The sequence below is a fragment of the Cyprinus carpio genome, chromosome A2 (genome assembly GCF_018340385.1).
Source record: "Cyprinus carpio isolate SPL01 chromosome A2, ASM1834038v1, whole genome shotgun sequence".
Classification (NCBI taxonomy): Eukaryota; Metazoa; Chordata; class Actinopteri; order Cypriniformes; family Cyprinidae; genus Cyprinus; species Cyprinus carpio.
In genome coordinates, this window is record NC_056573.1 from 9,221,076 (window position 1) to 9,241,274 (window position 20,199).

Here is a 20,199-nt window from a genome sequence, read left to right on the forward strand (position 1 = left end):
GGTCGGGTGACTTTATGAGGATGTGGACTTATAAGGAAGCAGGTCAGTGCGCATTCACAGTCCTGCCTGTTTGATCAACTCCTTAAATTACTGTCAGCAGATCATGAATCATATATCATGAATCATATATATATATATATATATATATATATATATATATATATATATATATATATATATATATTATATATATATGTGTGTGTGTGTGTGTGTGTGTTTTCTGTGTGTGTGTGTGTTCATGTGTTGGGCTGTATAATGGTATGCTTGATTTAAAAATGTATGGTTTGTGGATGTTAGGAGTTATTGTGCTTTTCAGTGAATGATTCTAGACTACATACTAGAGTTTATATGTACTGTACTCAAGGAGCAGTTTTTTATTACAGGAATATTCCAGGTTCAAAATTGATTAATACAAAAATAATTAAGACATGTATCTTGTTTTCTTAAAGAAAGCAAATATTAAGGTCATGCTGTGATACACTGGAAGTAAATAGGGCATTTTTGGAAGATTTAACAGCAGAAAAGCACTTACAAATAGTCATGATGTTATTCACTGTAAGAAATTATGTTTTAATTGTAAAGTTTATTACTTGAAAATCATTAATATATTTTTTAGGTTTTATTATTTGTGTTGACATTTTAAGTATATGGATATTTTGTCACAGAAAAAAGTTTTCACAAAATCTTATTAAGACATGTTTACATCTTGTGGCTATACAATTGAAATAGTATTTTAATGGATTGGCCTCATTTACTTCCATTGTAAATGCCCCACTTTATCCCTGATTTTTTTAAGAAAAGGAGTGATTAAATTAATTTTGTGGCAATCAACATTATTCTACAAATGCTGTCAACTGAGATTAACGTGTACTGAACCCAGAATATTTCTTTAACTGCATTCAGTAATGTAAATGCAATAAGGCTTATAAGTTCTAAAAATGTCAAGTATTGGTATAATTTTGTATTGAGAAAGTCTCATGTTTAAGCAGTATATCGTACATGAGACTCAAAAGTCTCCTCACTGATTCTCCATCCAATACCTCCTTCAGGTCTGCGCTACAACTTCCTTCAAAAGCTTGAAAACAAAACCCAAACCCTGTCCTGCTTTAAATCCGAAGACAATAATACAAAGAAAACATTCTGTTGCACATGAATGCAGTTATGGGGGCTGTCCTAGACAGGATTGTTTGGGTTACCCCACTGTGACCATCTGACTCTGAGTGAACTAGATTTGATATCAGCCCATGTGGCCCTGGAAATGCTGCACTCTGCTGACATGTGCCGTCGCATTGCTTTATGCTTTGGGCCACACTTAACAGCCTATAAATAAATCAGGACGATTTGATTCGCTTGTCCGTCTCCCTAATCAATCCACTGGCTCCACAATTAACCTACATAAAAGAGCATAACAGAATTACCAGATGAATTTCCACACGTACATACAGCTTTTCTTGTAATGACAGCAATCCTGCAGTGCTTTTAGGCTCGTTTTTCGGATCCTTTTCAACAGTTGAATTTTGACGTGAAGCCACTCTCACCACAGTTTCAATGCAGATTACATTCTCAATTACATCTTCACAATTTAAAGCAGTATTCTCATTTACCTCGATTTCACGGACCGCATGCATCGCCAGAACAAAGGATCTCTCAGGGGTGCAGATTTGAGTCTAACTCCATTCTCTCCCATCCATTTATTATGAATGAGACAGGAAGATACTTGGCCAGGTCTACTCTTCCTCACTGGTTTACTGCACACTAATAAATAATAGCAATCCCGTCGGTGGAGAAGCCAGCCATCTATAACAACAGAAAGTGTTTCCAGTGTTCTAACGGCAAACACATGAAAAGGCACATTAATGCACCACTGTGGAGTTGATAAGCATCTCACCAGTTTTATTGGAGCATTTTGTTCACACTGTTAGCTCAAAAGTGAAAGTTATGGAAACGCTAACTGCAAGCTTGTTGTTATGGTTCCCCTGAGTGTCTGCTAACAATCTTCAAACTGCTGATTTGTTAAGAAAGCTTTTTTGATGCTTGATGTGTTTTCAGTTCTGGTGACAAGTGCCAAAAACAAGGAAATTTTAGCAAAAAAAACAAAAAAACAACAAAGTAGAAATGAATCAGACGCTGACACAGAATAGTCCTTTGTTTTTATTAAATGAGTGACATGATGCATGAGACTTTTTCTGTTTCATTTCATCATTTTTTCCTTTGACGTTTGTTGAACGTCATGTTGTTGGATGTACTGTGATGGGACGGAACATTTTTAAAGGGACAAAGGATTCAGGTCAGATGTTTATGTGAACACCTTAGGGGCCATCCACTTAGAATATGTTTTTGCATTTAAAAATGTGAGATGCTCAATAGTGGAGTAAAAAGAATACAAGGTCTAAAGATTTGAATAATGCTCAAAATGTTGTAGAAAGTTAGATATGTAAATGCAGTTGACAAAAATCTAGCACATGTTTACATAGAAAAACTTTGTCACAGGTTTGATCGTTTAATATGATGGTATGTTGATCTTCGCCGTTTATCAGCCAACTGTTAATATAATGCAGCTTATCAAATATTCCAACTGCTAATTAGTGGATTATACCTCTTTTCAAGTGTGGCTTTACAAGTAGAGGTCATGAAATTTCCTAATTTCCAGGCTGGGGAAATGGTTATCATGTTAGGGTCCTAAAACAGGGCGTTTTATTGTTATTCATACCAAAGTCTTCCATATACGAGAATAGCCTAAGGAGGGTCCCTTTTCCTAAAATGCTAGTATTTGTAATATTATAAAGACACACTGTTTGCTATATTAAATAATTGGCTTAACTATACACACACACACATATATATATATATATATATATATATATATATATATATATATATCTACATATAAATGACATGAGGAAAAAAATGTACTATAAATACATATATATATATATACATATACATATACATATACATATACATATATATATATATATATATATGTTGTGTTTTTTTTTTATATATATATATATAAATGACTAAATATACATATATATATATATATATATATATATATATATATATATATATATATATATATATATATATATATATATATATAATATATATATATATATATATATATATATATATATATACATATATATATTATATATATATATATATATATATATATTACTATACATATACATATATATATATATGCCCCTCCAGCACCTCCTTGTGGACCCCAGTCTGAAAATCCCTTGGCCTAGATAAAGCCTTTTTTTCCCACATAGGAGGCACCATTTTGGTTGTTCAGTTATAGGCCATGTTAACCAGCAATACAAAAAAATGACATGTTGTAATCTTAAACACTATAAATGTGTCATATACTATTTCAGTGTTTTAATGCAAAATGACAATTTATTCATTGTGATCAAAACTGAGAATCTATAAACCTTTTTGTATCTTTTAAATTTGGCATATTAACAAACAATATTATTGCAAGACAAAGCTGAATCTGCTTTGCGCTAGACCCCAGATGCTGCAGGACTGACAGTTTTGTGCTTTACTTTTCAGCCTTGGTGATAACTGATGGACCGCAGGATAAGTCTGGCCTTGCGGATGAGGTGGGGAGTGAAGATGACCTGTACAATGAGTTTCGCAGCTCCTCCAACCGATTCGGACACCCAGGAGGAGGAGGAGAGCAGCTGGCCATAAATGAGGTAGAACATACAGGCTGTCTATGTGTTAGTCTTCGTTAGTGTTCACAGATTGTGCTTCTGTTTCTCAGTCTATAGTAAGACATTCATAGAAGCTGAATGTTCCTTTCAGCACTTAAAGAGCCGGTAGTCTGTGTTTGAAACCCAAGGCCATATAGAGCCAAAACAAACTGTGTTTTTGTATGAAGATAACTGGTTTCAGACAGGCTTTCAAGGCACCACTTTAGTTTAGTATGTAGCTGTGCTCTTGATTCAGTGTTCATACATGTTGGAATTCAGTCTACTACCCATCTGTTCCCCTCCTGAGGCCTGAGACCAGCAGAATGACCTGCTACCACTGTACTTCTCCCATCATCTTCAACATAACTGAAGATGAATCCTTGTTGTAGGAAGATACTGTTATCTACAAAGTATTTCAGAGAATATGCAGAGTGTCGGAGTTTGATTTATGACTGTTTGGTATAATTTTGAACGTGGCTCAGTAACTCCATTCAGCATTTTAGTCAGAAACAGCAGAAAAATCTAATCAACAGCAGGGCCTCTGGGAGCTTGGTGTGCACTGAGCTGCACAGAAGCCCTGTGCTGATGCTGTTGTTATTGTTTTTAGCCCTTCTGTCCTGGTAAAGAATCCAGTAAATACTAAACAGGCAAGATGTAAGTGTCATTGTTTTAATAGCAGGCTAAGGCAGGCAATACTGTTACTATTGCTCAGACATTTGAACAACCCCTAGTAATAAACTTTAGTGTGTAACTCGTCCTGCATCGTTCGTGCTACAGACACCCTTACCAAAAAGAAGTATACTTCAAGTTTATTTTATTAAGTATATTTTTAAGTACACTTTATGTAGTAAGTATACAAATATCAGTGTACTAGTAGTATACTTGTAAGTGTACTATTTCATTACTCCTTGGGACTAAATTGGCCCTCTTTCTAGTATATAAAAGTATACTTTAAGTATAACAGTGCTAAACTTTGAGTACAAAACTAGTTTACATCTATGTTTTTAGTTTGTACTGCAACTATACTAAAGTGAACTTATACTGATGGTTTACTAATTAAATACTTGAAGCAGTTTTAGTACACCTTGAAGTATAGTCTCGGTAAACTACTAGTTTAGTAGTTTTATACTGGAAGTATACTTGTAAATTTTCTTTAAGTGAACTTTACATCATACTTTAAGTATACTACTATGTCCCTATTTAGGTATTAATTTGTATATGTTTTGTTATATGAATATCTAAACATACAAAACATCAAAAGAAATAACTGGGTATCTGCTTGTAAACAAAAACATTTTATTCTAGCTTCATGCATTCTTTTTTATAAATACTTGAATGTGGGTAAGTTTCATTAAAAAAAAGCAAATAAGGAAATAAACATTTTGAACAAAAAGCTGAAAAAAAAAAGACTATGAATTGGATTCAGAGTGATAATAAAAACGTAGATGGAGTTGATTAACAGCCCAGAGCTCTTCATGGGTTGACATTTTATTCCATAACGTTACACAGTTTTGATGCTGTTTTATGTCTGATAACCATGTTAGATTACATGTGGAAGCATCTGTTGTTTTGGTTTCTTCTTCCCTTGTATTTTGGAAATTCTGTTCAGAAGATGTGTGTACTAGCACCCCTACCGGATAACAATGAAAACATAGATTCCCAGAGCACAAGTACAGCTCAAATATATGTCAAGTATGCTTAAATGTCATTTTATGTATATTTCTGAGAAGTACAAAAAAAGCAGACTGAAAGTATACTTTCCTATTTTTAGTTTAAAATAAGTATACTTACAGCACACTTGAATAGACTTCTTTTTCGCAAGGGCATGAATGATACAGTACCTCAAATCATGATCATAATAATTTTCACCTGGAGATCTAAGCTTGCATTATAGAAGGGATCTGAGGCATATTTAGCGACCAGAATATAACCCCTCAGCAGTTCCTTGTTCGAGAATAGCAAGCTTTTAGGGTCGGTGTTTAGCCAGTTTTTATATTATAGTTATAATAATAGTTTCCTTCAGATTATGCACCAGTTTACAGAAGAGTTTTGGCCCGCTAAGCAAACACCCATAGTAGCCTAGTAGTACACTGAAAAAAAAAATATATATATATATATATATATATATATATATATATATATATATATATATATATATATATATATATTTTTTTTTTTTTTTTTTGAGAATATCTAACATTGTTATAAGCATAAACCTCAATTATTTTTGTTAATAAATCAGAAGTAGCAGCAGACCTTTTCTTCTGTATTGTGATTTAAGATGAATTATTGTAAAAAAAAAAAAAAGTAGGATGAGACTTGGTTCCATTGTTTGCTGACTGGATGGAGGCAGATATGAATGAAAGCTTGCAGTCAGTTGTAAAAAGTTTAAGTGGACTAAATGACTGGAGAAGTCTGGTATTATATCCAGGGTTGGGCAGTAACACGCGTTACTGTAATTTGATTACTTTTTTAGTAACGGAGTAATCTAATGCGTTATAATTTTCAAAATAGTAATTAGAGTAATATTACAAGCGTGTTACATTACTGACAGAATGCAGTGTTTTATAATCTAGAAATTGTATAAAGGATGTAGCACACGTTCTGTCAAGTGCCACTGGATTAGAGACCTGCTCCCGCGAGACCCGACGCAACAGAGCGCAGCACGGGACAAGATGCTGCTGTGAGCGTATAAACACTCGTGTGTGTGCGGGATTCAGGAGTATCTAGAAATATCTAAACATAAAATAGCTAAAAACAAATACATTGTTATCTATCTATTGCACAAAAGCAACATGAACTAATATAAAATATAAATGATTAACAGGTGCAAACGTATGCAGAGTATAACACGTGTTTGCAGAGTTGAGTTATGCAGTGCTGAAATTTGTGTTTTCACGAATCCTCTCATTATAACAAACGAATTGTAGACATTAAGAAAGATTCATTATTGGGTGTATGCTGGGATTTCATAAATATCATGGAGAAAAAAAGTAATGTAACTAGTAATGTAACTAATTACTAATTACTTTTGAAATAACGTAATCAGAACAGTAACAGTAATTACTTTTAAAAGGAGTAATCAGTTATCAGTAATTTGATTACATTTTCAGAGTAACTTGCCCAACACTGATTATATCCCATATGGTAAAGATCCAGTTATGGCATTTTGATAAAAAAAAATTACAGGGTCAAACAAATGTACAAAATAAAACACAAGCATGGATGAAATGATCGCAGTTAAATCAACAAGATACATTTAGAAAATACAGTAGATCGAAATGAAATGATTTTCCTTTTCATACTGACTGAAAAAACAATAAGATAGAGAAAAGAGAAATAAAGGATTAAGAAAATTCAAATTCAATTCAGTATCTTGTTTTGCACTTATTTTGCTTCCATTGTAATTTTTTATTGTTTCAGTTATATTGGAGATATTTAAGAATATTTTTACTAAATATTTTACTAAAAATACTGATTGTTATCTGTAAAAACGTGTAAAAACACAGTATAAGTCATTATAATCTGTAATTATGTCTCCACTGGATGCAACAAATGGCTCGTTAGTAATGAGTTTTATTGTTTTTGTCTTGTTCTGCCCGGGACACGCATCAAAGTATGAAAAGGGGTGTAACATTTCTGTAACACGCTTGAGGCATTCGACCAATCACAACTCACTGGATAGCTGGCCAATCAGAGCACACCTTGCTTTTCAGAACGATGAGCTTTGTAAAAAACGACTCGTTTCAGAAAGGCGGGACATAGAGGAGAAACAATAATGTACAGTATGTGGAAATTGTGTATGTTCTTTGAACCTTAAACCGCATAAACACATTTAATTACACCAGATACACTAAATAATGTTCTTTTTAGCAACATCATATGACCCCTTTAAGATAGTTTTTGGGGGCTAAGGTGACAGATGGGGGGGGGGTGAAACCCACCTAAAAAGTGTTTAGAAGCGCCCCTGGTATAGCGTGCGTAATTATACTGAAACATACTGATTCAATATGATGGCTTAGCGTGTTTCTGAGATAACAACATGCCAATCCGTGGTTGGATTTCTGACATGGCTAACCGTGAATCTTGTCAAAAATCACTGTCAATAAGCGTGACTGATACTGGAGCCAAGACTTCTCTAACTATTGACTAGCAGTGGGAGTCAGATTGCCCCCTAGTGGATGGCTAAAGATTTGCTAACTCATATTCATAAATCCTCAAGGGAATGTCTCTGAATTAACTGATGCTCGCGCACCCCTTCAAAGGTGCTAGCGACCCACAGGTTGAAAACCCCTGAGCTTGTGTGTGTGCATGTAAAAAAAAAAGGCACAGCTGCTGATTTAAAAGGAAGTATCGTGCTGTGTGACACTGTGACAGTGGGGATGTGGCTCTGCGGCCGGTGAGAGAGAGAGAACAGCAGGTTAGTGGAATCAGAGGCCTTCACTAATCCCATTAGCTGTGCACAAATAGATGCACGGGAACGAGACGAGTGAGGATGACTGCTTTAATCCTTCCTTACTGACACCGGTCAGGAAATTAAAGCTCAAGAGGTGTTTGGGACCTCATACATCCTTTAATTAATATCTCCAGCACCATTACCGTCACTGTAGGACTGCCTCAGGAGATGAGCAGGACGTCCTCGCTTTAACACAGGAAGTGCGGCTGATGGGCAGCCGGCTCGGCCAATAGAGACGTGCCCGTATAGAAAGGATGTATAATGCTGCATTTTTTCACATCCCTCCCCCCACCGCTGCCTCTCTCCTGCTGCCGCTAAGGCCGGCCTCTGCTACTCTGGTATCCTGGATACGCTTCACAGCACCGCCAGCCGATTGGCTGGGAAGGATAAGAGGAAAAAAAACAGGAGCAAAAACAGAAGTCAATTCAGGGAGATGGATGGACGGCTAGAGCCGCTAACCACAGATGCAGCAACCATTTCTGCCCCTCAGCCTTGCGTTTTGCAAAAGAGACGGTAAAAAGAGAAGGGATTTCAAGTGCGTAAATCAGATCCAAGGGAATTAACACCGCAGTGGGTTTAAGCAGAGCAGGAGGACGAGGAACGAGAACGAGGTGGAGGCAGCGAAAGGGAGCACAGAAAGACAAAAAACAGACAGGAAGGGACACAAAAAAGCATAGAAGGAGAATATATCCACCCCTGCTCCTGACATCAGCAGCGTGCGGGGAAAGAACCGAGGGGAGTGTGGGACGAGGAGGAGGAAGATAGTGTGCACGCGAGAGAAAGAGAGAAAGAACGAGAAGGGAACGGAAAGGAAGTGAGCAGGTAACTGTGGACGTGGAGGCTCTTCCCCCTCCCCCTCACGTTTCACCGAAAACACAGAGCGGATCCGGTTTGCAAACCGTGTGCCGTCGAGCGTTCGTGCACAGACCTCTAGGTGAGGGGGTTTCCGGCACCATGGCTCGTGGAGGCCAGCGAATGATGTCTCGGCAGGGCCTGGCTCACTTCCTGTTGCGGTGCAACCTCAGCCCGGAGACCCAGAAGGTGGTGGTGTTCGTCATCATGATGTTGCTGGTCATCATCAACGTAGTGCTGATGTTCCTGCTGGCCTTCCAGTAAGGCGCAGCCGCAGTGAAGAGAAAGTGCGAGGGGAGGGGTGGAGAGGAAGACGAGAAGGAGGAGGAGGGACAGTTGGTCCCTCTTGCTCACTCATGGATGGGTTTTCAGGATGCAGACATCACAGTGGAGGTAACCGGAATGGGTGGGACTGTGTGTGTGAGGTTGGCAGCGTTCAGCCAGAAGTAATATACTGAGACGGCACCATGTTAATTATTTACCAAACCGTAACCACTCTTGAGTGACTTGTATGGGTCATCTGCGGCTATCTTCAGATGTTTTGTCTGCTTCTGTGAGTATGTGAGTTTGGGTGTTCATGTGTGGAAGCCTGTGAATGTCGGTGCTTGTTTTGTTGTGTAACTGTCAACTTGTGGATCTATATGCCTTGATTCTGTCTAGTGAGCACAATAAACATTATGATGACTGGTGTTTTTGGCCCATGTGTGGCTTTCTTTTATGCCAGACTATCCCAAAGGGGATCTGAATAATCCTTTTGCTGGTGAACGGGACTCTACGGAAAAAATAGAGGTCACACTGGTGAGCTTGACACGGTTAAAGTGAGGTTATATTTTAGTAGAGCAGCATGGCAACTTGGTGAGAAATAAATATTCAGTAGGAAACAAACTGGAAAATCAACCATTGAACTTGGCATGGCATGGCTCATCAAAAATGTTATTCTGATACTAGAACATCCAGACTAGTTTTAAAAATCTTGTTAATTCATGATCAGCATGATCCTTCATGATTTTCATTAGTTTTTATTGTATGTTTGTACAGTATGTGCCAGGGCTGTTTCTGATAGTGTCTTTGAACAAACCAAGAAACTGCAATGCACAGGCCATGAAGAGGAGGCACGTGGGAAAATTATGTGGGTGTGTCGCTAGGCAACAAGGTACATAGGCACAGCTGTGGTGATGAGAATGCTGGGCTCTGGATTCAGGGGGTGTATATTCAGCCTTCGAGTCCATCGGTGCTGTGAGCACAAAGTATGGACAGAGTGTGATTATTACATCAGCACTGATAGATCACACATAGCTGTGCAGCAGAGATGGTTTGATGGAGGCTGTTAAGCTTGCCAGAATATCACTTCATTTTCTCTGTAGCCAAGTTGAACAGTGTGGCAATATATTACCCGTTTTTTTGCTTTCTTTGCCAAATCAATCCTTGCAAGCAAAAAGCGGAAACTTAAAATGACCACTCAGGGAAAAAGCAAACTGCAGACAGAAAAGCCTTAATTTGGTAATTCTTGCTCCAGTGATGCATTGCACTTTGGTTTTGGTTAAGTGCACAGAATGAAGGGTTGTTTATCATTGTATGATAACACACTATGCCACTGAGATATGCTAAATGCTTTGTATGGTTACACAGTTATTTATTTATTGATTAATTTATTGCAGCCTAGTAAGAAAAAAAAAAACACCCTTTAGTAAGCATCACACCATGCAACATAATTGTATAATTGAAAACCAAGCATAAAATTGCTAATTATCAGATTGTTATTTTTTATTTTTATTTATTTTTTTAATAATGTTTTATTACAATTACAGAACATTAAAAATGTTATAACTTTTAGGTCTGGTTTCACAGACAGGCCTTAGCTTAATCTAGGTTAAAATAGGATATTTAAGCAGCTTTTATAAAAATGCCAGAAAAAAACTACTCGTGTGCATCTTGAGACAAAACAATGGCACTGACATTATTTTAACATATGTCAGTGTAAGTTATTTTCATTTAAGACAGCTCAATCATGCATTTTAGTCTGGGACTAGGCTTAAGCCTATAAATATTTTATTTGCAATTATAAAGCAATTATCATTTATAAATTATAATTTATTCAGATATTATTTTATTTTTATTTGCATAAATATAACAAAATAATAAATAGCAATATTTAAATCCATATATTTGACTAAACGTACCTATTTTAATGGTATTTTTTAATTATTTAAATTAATTTAAGTATTAAACTGCATGTTGTTGTACTGTGTGTATTAAAAAGCAAGAACTTACAAGTGTAACGATTTCCATGTATTATTTATTAGTTTTCATTTACATACATTTTTGCTATCATACACGCTGAAGGTGTCTGTAGTTACTGCTCTAATATGATCAGTTACTGTATACAGGGAACATTTTATCAATCAGTTTTGCCTTCAACTTGTGTCTCAATAGCTGATCAGTGATGGCAGCGTGTGTGCCGAGGCTCTATGGGACCATGTCACTATGGACGACCAGGAGCTGGGCTTCAAAGCTGGAGACGTCATTGAAGTAGTGGACGCCACAAACAAGGAGTGGTGGTGGGGCCGGGTGCTGGACAGCGAGGGCTGGTTCCCTGCCAGCTTTGTTCGGGTAAAGGAGAACAGGCTTCCCGCTCATAACAAAAAAATTTGATTACTGTCACATTACGCCATCACTATTACATTAGGCTACATTGAGGGGCTGTCAATGCACCAGTGTTCTCTTTGCCAAGTACATTGGTAAAAGCCACTGCACAGTGAACGTTTAGGGCCAGATTTACTAAAAATGACTAAATTTACTAATTAGAAGTTAGAGTGAGACCACAAGCCCATAAAATGGGAGTGCAAAGTTCTGCAAGTGATCTACTGACAATGTGCAAATTAAAGAATACAGACGCAACCAGATTATTTCCATAATGATCAATTCTATCTACCAAGAATTAGTGACTATAACAGTCATTTCAAGCACAAAAGACATGCTTTTATTGGACATTAAATAATGGCGCAAATACCTGGAAATTGACTACTGCAAACCTTAGTTAATCACATTGCGTGATTTATTTAATTACTCTCCTCCCATAAATTTTGCGTCTGCAATGGAAACTTCTATAAATGCAAATGCAGATATTTTTCAGCGCCTTTTCATTTTTCACTGCGCCTCTTTAGTAGATCCTGACAGTGTCTATTTAAAGCTAAAAGAGGGTTTGCACTGGCACAAGTTATCAGTACATCTTGGCCATAGTGACCAGAAAATGCCAGATATTGCATCATGATTCAGCATTGTGCACTGACCTATGTATTATTGGTAGTTACGGGTGAACCAAGATGAGCCCATGGAGGAATACTTAGCCAATCTGGATGGGGCCTCGGAAGGGGGTGGGGCCAGCATGGAGGGCCCCTTAGGGCCCGGTCTGCCCTGCAAGGAGCAGATGAGAGCCAACGTCATCAATGAGATCATGAGCACAGAGAGGGATTACATCAAACACCTAAAGGACATCTGTGAGGTCAGTTTACCACACAGCTCTGATCGATTGGTTTACTTCAGCATCTGGATCTCGTTACATTGTGACTGGGCTCTCTGTTTACATGAGAGAGAATGACCTGATTCACATCAGAGTAATGAGTAAAGCTGCTCCATAATCCAACTATAGCATTAAACCTTTGACATACTCACTTTGCATTCCAGGGCTATATAAAACAGTGTCGGAAGAGGACAGATATGTTTACAGAGGAGCAACTGCGCACTATCTTTGGGAACATCGATGAGCTCTACCGCTTCCAGAAGAAGTTCCTCAAAGCCTTGGAGAAGAAATTTAACAAAGACCATCCTCACCTCAGCGAGATTGGTTCCTGCTTCTTAGAGCACGTAAGCTGACTTGGGTGTAGGCGTTAATGTAGGGTTCAGTTTGGTTTGGATTTTTATTTTGATTTCTGTTTCTTTTCCCATCCAGCAAACAAACTTCCAGATCTACTCCGAGTATTGCAACAACCACCCCAATGCCTGCGTGCAGCTCTCCAAAGTGATGAAGATCAAGAAGTACGTGTTCTTCTTTGAGGCCTGTCGTCTGCTCCAGAAGATGATCGACATTTCGTTGGATGGATTCTTGCTTACTCCTGTTCAGAAGATCTGCAAGTATCCTCTGCAGCTGGCTGAACTGCTGAAGTACACCAACCCACAGCACAGGTACTGAGGTCTACACAAGTGCCTACTGTTACACATTACTAAGCTGTCACTGGGTACCCATTCAAAAGATGCTTATATGCTAATCCAGTGACAACTTTTCTTCCTTTTTTTCTGAGAGTGTACTGTATGTCCGCATCGATATGTGATTTATAAGATAAGATGTAAATTATATGTACATTTTTTTGTTGTTGACATTAATTAATAGATATCTTGAAATTAAGCACATTAGCACGTTATCACAGTTAGTTCACATTTAAATAAAGATATCTAAATAAAATATGAAATTATTTGTGTAGATGAGACTAATTTCTCCATATCTACTGTATGTACAGTATGTACTGATGGCAGAGAGGCAGATATGTGCTGTAGTGCTCTTCATTCATCTCACTCGCAACAAAATAACTCCATCGAAACATGGCATATATGCACATCTGTAATAAGAAATTAAGAAATTAGCCCCCCCCCCCCCCCACACACACACACTTTATGAACATAAAATGTGATATTTCACTTGATGAGCTTCAATGGTAATCAGTGATATAAAAAAAAAAAAATTATGAAGGATCATGTGAAACTGAGGACTGGAATAATGGCTTCTGAAAATTCAGCTGTGCCATCACAGGAATAAATTACATTCGAAAATATATTCAAACTGAAAACATGTATGTTTTAATTTATTCCTGTGATGGCAAAGCTGAATTTTCAAAATATTTGGTATAAATGAACACTGTTGCCCAGTAGATTTTTACATTTCTATGCAATAACTTAAAGGAAAAATCAATATAACTCATGAGCACTAATAGATGAGATGACCAGTTGCTGAATCACATTCACATATTGCTAATCTCATACATTTTGCTTTTCAGAGATTATAAGGATGTGGAAGCTGCCTTAAATGCGATGAAGAACGTGGCCAGACTGATCAATGAGAGAAAGCGGCGTCTGGAGAATATTGACAAAATTGCTCAGTGGCAGAGCTCCATAGAGGACTGGGAGGTAAATTACACAAGCAGTTTGTATAGTGTTCACACACTGATTCACTCTTGAAGTGTGTGCTCTCACAGGCTCTTTTTCCCCTTCATTAGGGCGAAGACATCTTGAGCAGGAGCTCTGATCTGATTTTCTCAGGAGACCTGACCAAGATCTCCCAGCCACAAGCCAAGGGCCAGCAGCGAATGTTCTTTCTCTTTGACCACCAACTGGTTTTCTGTAAAAAGGTCAGAATCACTATTATTGATGGCAGATGCTTTTTAAGGAGTTCCAACCAAGCAGTATTAACATAGTTATTTTATAAGATGTTTTACTTTCTTGATCGGCACCACAGGATCTGCTTCGGAGGGACATCCTGTACTACAAGGGGCGGTTAGACATGGATCAGATGCAAGTGGTGGATGTAGAGGATGGGAAGGATAAGGACTTTAACGTGAGTGTGAAGAATGCCTTGAAGTTATGCTCTCCTGGGGGAGAGGAGGTCCACCTTCTGTGTGCCAAGAAACCCGAGCAGAAGCAGCGCTGGCTGCGAGCCTTTGCAGATGAACGGGAACAGGTCCAGCATGACCTCGAAACAGGTGAACAGGCTCTTAAAAGTATCGATTTGATTGTTCTCAGTCTTTACATGTATTATTTTTATCCTGCATCATTTGTTCTCCATCAGCAAAAATGGATGCAAATGACAACTAGAAATCATGTGGTGATTGAACAAAATAAAAATCACCTAGAATTGCATCCTCAGTCATATCTAAGGACCAGAAAGGCTACAACCTATCAATACCCTAGTAACCGCATAGCAACGGCCTGGCAACCAGATTTATATTTTGAATTCTTTTTTATTTTTTATATCTTTTAAAAAGTTTTCCTTTTAGTTTTATTAAAGGTATTTTTTGTTAAATTTTTTTTTTTTAATATATATATTTCTCTTTAGGTTTAATGTTTTTTTTTTTTTCTTATTTCAGTTTGTTTTACTTTGTATTTATACCAGTTAGTTAATTTAGTACTTCAGCTTTTGTTTATCACTAATGTGCATTCAATCACTGCCATGAAATATTCAAAATATATATTTTATGTATTGCTGATTTTAGTTTTATGTTTGTTAATGACATAAGTATCAGTCAGTTCCTGTAGTTGATTAATCGATCATCTGAAAGTTGTTAAATGTTTTCGTTTTGTCCTCCAAACAGGTTTTACGATCACAGAGGTCCAGAAGAAGCAGGCCATGTTGAATGCATCTAAAAGACATCAAACAGGGAAGCCCAAAGGTGAATTTTGTCAAGTTGATGTGTTTTTTCTATTATTATATGTGAAATATTCAGGATATAGTGTGGAGACTCATTTCAGTTGAGCATGTAGTGAGTTGTGGCATGTGTGGTCACTGTTTATCTGTTCACAAGCACGTGTTTGACCATGTTTGTGTTGTTTCATTATTATTATACTGCCCTGGAGCAGCACTAGCTTTACAGCACCTTTTGGCACTCAGAACTCCTTCACTTCTTCACCCAAAAACTTCCAAGTGCCTACGTTTTTCTGAACCTTCAGGACCTCTGGCTCCCAGGGCCACCTTAACTTCACCTCTCCTCCCTGAAGCCCCCCAGCGTAGGCAGGGGCGGGGGGTTAGGGTGCCCCCTGGGGTCCTGCGCAGGGCAATATCCTGGGTGTCCTCTCAAAGTAGAGAGCCAATCGAGTAGTCCAGGGTAATTCCACAGTGTGTTAGTGTGACTTATCTGCTTACTTAACTGAGGCTGGGTAAAGATATCGATTTTCTGATTATTCATGATCATCATTAGAATATCAATATTGAGTCTTTGAAATCAAAAGATCAGTTGTTTTTCCTGCACTACTAAATCATCACCACTACTGAAACTGCCAGAAAAAAAAAAAAAAAAAAAAAAAACTGGTGTAGTCTGATTCACGAACAAATGACTTTTAAAACAGATATTTTTAGTGAATCAGTATCATACAGAACAAAAAATATAGTCTGATTTCATGAACAGAAGACTCTTTTATAAACTATGTCATGATGAACTGCCTTTTTTATTATTTTGTACTGTTCTCTGAGGTCCACTTATAATGTTATCAAGATTTTTACATAAAAAAACACATCATAATTTAGAATACAGTATTTTCTGTCCTGTTTTGACCCCTGCATCGGAACACTCTGTTTGAATAGGCCTGGCGGATTGTGGGCGCTGCTTTGATTTACAGTAGGTTTAAAATGCATAAATACTCAGTACAATCCAATATCAAGTCGACACAGAATCATGTTTTCGTTTCAGTCTTTCTGAAAATCCTGCGTTGAATTGAACCTTGTTTGTAAACGAATCTGTGGTAAAATTAAGTGAACTAAGGACCAAGTTCTTACTGACATGGTCTGGATCTCCTTTAAAAATAAACTTTTTCTAATGCTGGGATCAGAAGGAAGGCAATGCAAAGACTGTGTTTTTCCGCAGCTTGGCACTGTACAGCGTCTTGTTGTCTTCGGAGCATCTTTATCGTTTGGTTTCTGCATAGACCTGTGTTTGCCTCTCTCGTTGTTTACACTCTGTGCACGAATCTGTGGGTGGGGCTAAACAGGCAGTGATGTACTGTAGAAGCAGGCGTTGATCTTCTGCAGAGGCGGGGTTTATTACCTCATAAAGTGGCACATTCCACAAGCTGTTGTTTTGCCAGATTGGCTTCGATATAAGCTGTTTTTAGACTAACGAGAAAGTTTAGAGTTCTGAAACTTAGAGGATGTTCTTATATTACAATGACATTTTATATGTCATCAAGGGAATTTTGATTTCTCAGTTCATGACTCCTTTAAGTGAAATAACATCATATAAAGTAGCAAACAGCAGTGTAGTCCAATCAGCTAAATAATAAATCTTTTAAACCCTTTGGTTCTTTTTGGTGACTCAAAAACATACGAGTGATCAGTGTAGACTGAAAAAAGACTTTTTAGCGAATCAAACACATGCACAGCAAACAATGTAGTCTGATTCACAAATAAATGACTCTCTTAAACCAGTTCTTTTTAGTGAATCAAAATGCACAGCACAACCAGTGTAGCCCAGTTCACAAACAAATGAATCTTTTATTTTTAGTATATCAGCATGCAGAACAATGTAATCTGATTCATAATGGCTCTTATGAGCTGGGCATTTTTACAAATCATTGAACTTTCGCCACTTTTTCATGGGAATTTATAACTGAAATATGTCAGTTTCTATTTTAATTATTATAATAATATAAAAATGATTAGAAAGGAAAATATAAGTGTTTTTTATGATTTGGTTATTGTATCTGGCAAATAAATGGCATGAATTTTTGTGATGTACAAGATGTACAGCATTAGCTGAGTTGAGAATCACTTTCATATGAATGATCAAATGGAATTAAATCAGAAAATCTGCATTGATACCCCAGGCGTTTATTTACAGTAACTGATTTAGTTTCTGTAATTCATTAGCAACCCATCCTTCCCTAGTGCACACTAAACCCATTTACATAATATCAGCATACCCATAACTGATCAAGCTCAAACACACATAACCAGCTGACCAAAACACGCTAGTCTGCTAAACCCATGTCTACATCTGTGTCCTGTTCTCCAATGACTGAAATCTCTCAGGTCCTGACCTTTTGTTTATGTCCTCCTCCCAGCAGCTGTGACCAGGCCCTACTATGACTTCCTGCTGCGACAGAAGCACCCAACGCTTCCCACCTCCCTGCCCCAGCAGCAGGTCATCATGTTGGCCGAACCCAAACGCAAGACCTCCAATTTCTGGCACAATATCGGACGCTTGACACCGTTCAAAAAATGAAAGACTCGGTACATTTGCGGTTGTGCCTGAACTCGTGTTTTTATCCCAGTGTAACATTTATTTTTATTGTCCTATTGCGGAAGCACTTTATGGGTTGGTTACAATCATGGCATCGCTCCCAGACGTTGTGGAACCTCGTGGGAGGGCATTCCTGCTATGTTACTATTAACATTGAAAGAGACAGCTTTTACTGCTCAACCGCTCCACTTTCCGGCACGAACACGACTACTGCTGCCAGTCATTGTATGGACACGCTTCATCGAAAGAGCCCTGCTTGAAGAGAGGACTTCTTTTTATGTTGGTTAATTTATTTACAAGTTTTCAATGTAAGCCAGCTATCCACAGTGCCCAACTACTAGCTTTTGTATGTAATTTGATACTTTTGTGTAACCCATGATGATGTTTCAAGTTTCAAAGGGTTCTGCACAAGATAAAATTAGACCGTGTTGAGATTTATTACTGTATTAACTTCCTGGAGGCTGCCACTCGAAGTCCGTCGATATCATGTCAGTCCGTGTATGCAACTATCAACTTCTCCCAACTTTCTCCTCATGAAGCCTCTAAAATGAAACTTAGATGATGTCCTGTTTCAGATGAGTGTTTCATGTATGTGCTCAATTGAATCTGCTGCCTAATGACTCCTCTGTAACGAACTTCACTTTGAAGTGCCATTCCAAACGTAACCCTGATATTGTGATGGGGGTTGCATGAATTTGCTGTGAAACTCGACATTTTCAACCAAATTCTCAATATTCTGTAATTCTGATAGATAATGGTACTATTAAATTAAAGACTATGTTTGACAGGTGTCAAATATGTATGATTATCTTTGACCACAAAACAAAGTATGTTAATAAAAAGCATTTGTAAGTGTTATGTATCTGACATCTGGGGAACATAAAAATGATGTTTATCATTTTTATTGTTATTGTTGAAATACTTTCTATTCCAGCTTAATGTGCAATGACAGCTATAAATACTGTAGGTTGTATTTCCCAAAGAGCAGCCCAACCAGTGTTATTTTAGCATTAATTAGCATTATGTGTGTGGATATATATATATATATATATATATGTATGTGTGTGTGTATGTGTATATGTGTATGTAGTGTGTATATACTTTATTTATTTTGTATGTGTATGTATGTGGGGTACGGAAAGTATTCAGACCCCCTTAAATTTTTCACTCTTTGTTATATTGCAGCCATTTGCTAAAATCATTTAAGTTCATTTTTTTCCTCAATGTACACACAGCACCCCATATTGACAGAAAAAACAAAGAATTCTTGACATTTTTGCAGATTTATTAAAAAAGAAAAACTGAAATATCACATGGTCCTAAGTATTCAGACCCTTTGCGGTGACACTCCTATATTTAACTCAGGTGCTGTCCATTTCTTTTGATCATCCTTGAGATGGTTCTACACCTTCATTTGAGTCCAGCTGTGTTTGATTATACTAATTGGACTTGATTAGGAAAGCCACACACCTGTCTATATAAGACCCTTACAGCTCACAGTGCATGTCAGAGCAAATGAGAATCATGAGGTCAAAGGAACTGCCTGAAGGGCTCAGAGACAGAATTGTGACAAGGCACAGATCTGGCCAAGGTTACAAAAAAATGTCTACTGCACTTAAGGTTCCTAAGAACACAGGGGCCTCCATAATCCTTAAATGGAAGACATTTGGGATGACCAGAACCCTTCCTAGAGCTGGCCGTCCGGCCAAACTGAGCTATCGGGGGAGAAGAGCCTTGGTGAGAGAGGTAAAGCAGAAACCTAATGCAATATAAACCTAAAAGTTTGCTAAAAGACCCAAAGCCCACATGGAGTTTGCTAAAAGACAGAGAAATAAGATTCTCTGGTCTGATGAGACCAAGATAGAACTTTTTGGCCTTAATTCTAAGCGGTATGTGTGGAGGAAAACCAGGCACTGCTCATCACCTGTCCAATACAGTCCCAACAGTGAAGCATGGTGGTGGCAGCATCATGCTGTGGGGGTGTTTTTCAGCTGCAGGGACAGGTCGACTGGTTGCAATCGAGATGAATGCGGCCAAGTACAGGGATATCCTGGACGAAAACCTTCTCCAGAATGCTCAGGACCTCAGACTGGGCCGAAGGTTCACCTTCCAACAAAGACAATGACCCTAAGCACACAGATAAAATAGGAGTGGCTTCACAACAACTCCATGACTGTTCTTGAAT

At 37.7% G+C, this 20,199-nt stretch overlaps 1 protein-coding gene across 16 annotated transcripts in view; it reads left to right on the forward strand.

Moving 5' to 3' along the window:
* Positions 1–18,912, forward strand: part of LOC109055151 (rho guanine nucleotide exchange factor 4-like) — an 82,652-nt gene extending 63,740 nt beyond the window's left edge. For 9 of the 16 annotated variants that reach the window (XM_042771623.1, XM_042771639.1, XM_042771651.1 and 6 more), the window contains 11 exons: positions 3,565–3,710; positions 11,449–11,625; positions 12,323–12,517; positions 12,700–12,879; positions 12,965–13,197; positions 14,064–14,193; positions 14,283–14,414; positions 14,522–14,765; positions 15,375–15,452; positions 15,640–15,884; positions 17,839–17,975. In XM_042771623.1, coding sequence (XP_042627557.1) covers positions 3,565–3,710; positions 11,449–11,625; positions 12,323–12,517; positions 12,700–12,879; positions 12,965–13,197; positions 14,064–14,193; positions 14,283–14,414; positions 14,522–14,765; positions 15,375–15,452; positions 15,640–15,878 — 1,754 coding nt within the window. In that variant the 3' untranslated portion in view covers positions 15,879–15,884; positions 17,839–17,975. Of the gene's footprint in view, positions 1–3,564; positions 3,711–7,591; positions 9,409–9,501; positions 9,569–11,448; positions 11,626–12,322; positions 12,518–12,699; positions 12,880–12,964; positions 13,198–14,063; positions 14,194–14,282; positions 14,415–14,521; positions 14,766–15,374; positions 15,453–15,639; positions 15,885–17,835 lie in introns of those variants that run through there. The other 7 variants (XM_042771648.1, XM_042771681.1, XM_042771627.1 and 4 more) reach the window with 6 other exon arrangements.
* The last annotated feature ends 1,287 nt before the right edge of the window (positions 18,913–20,199 follow it).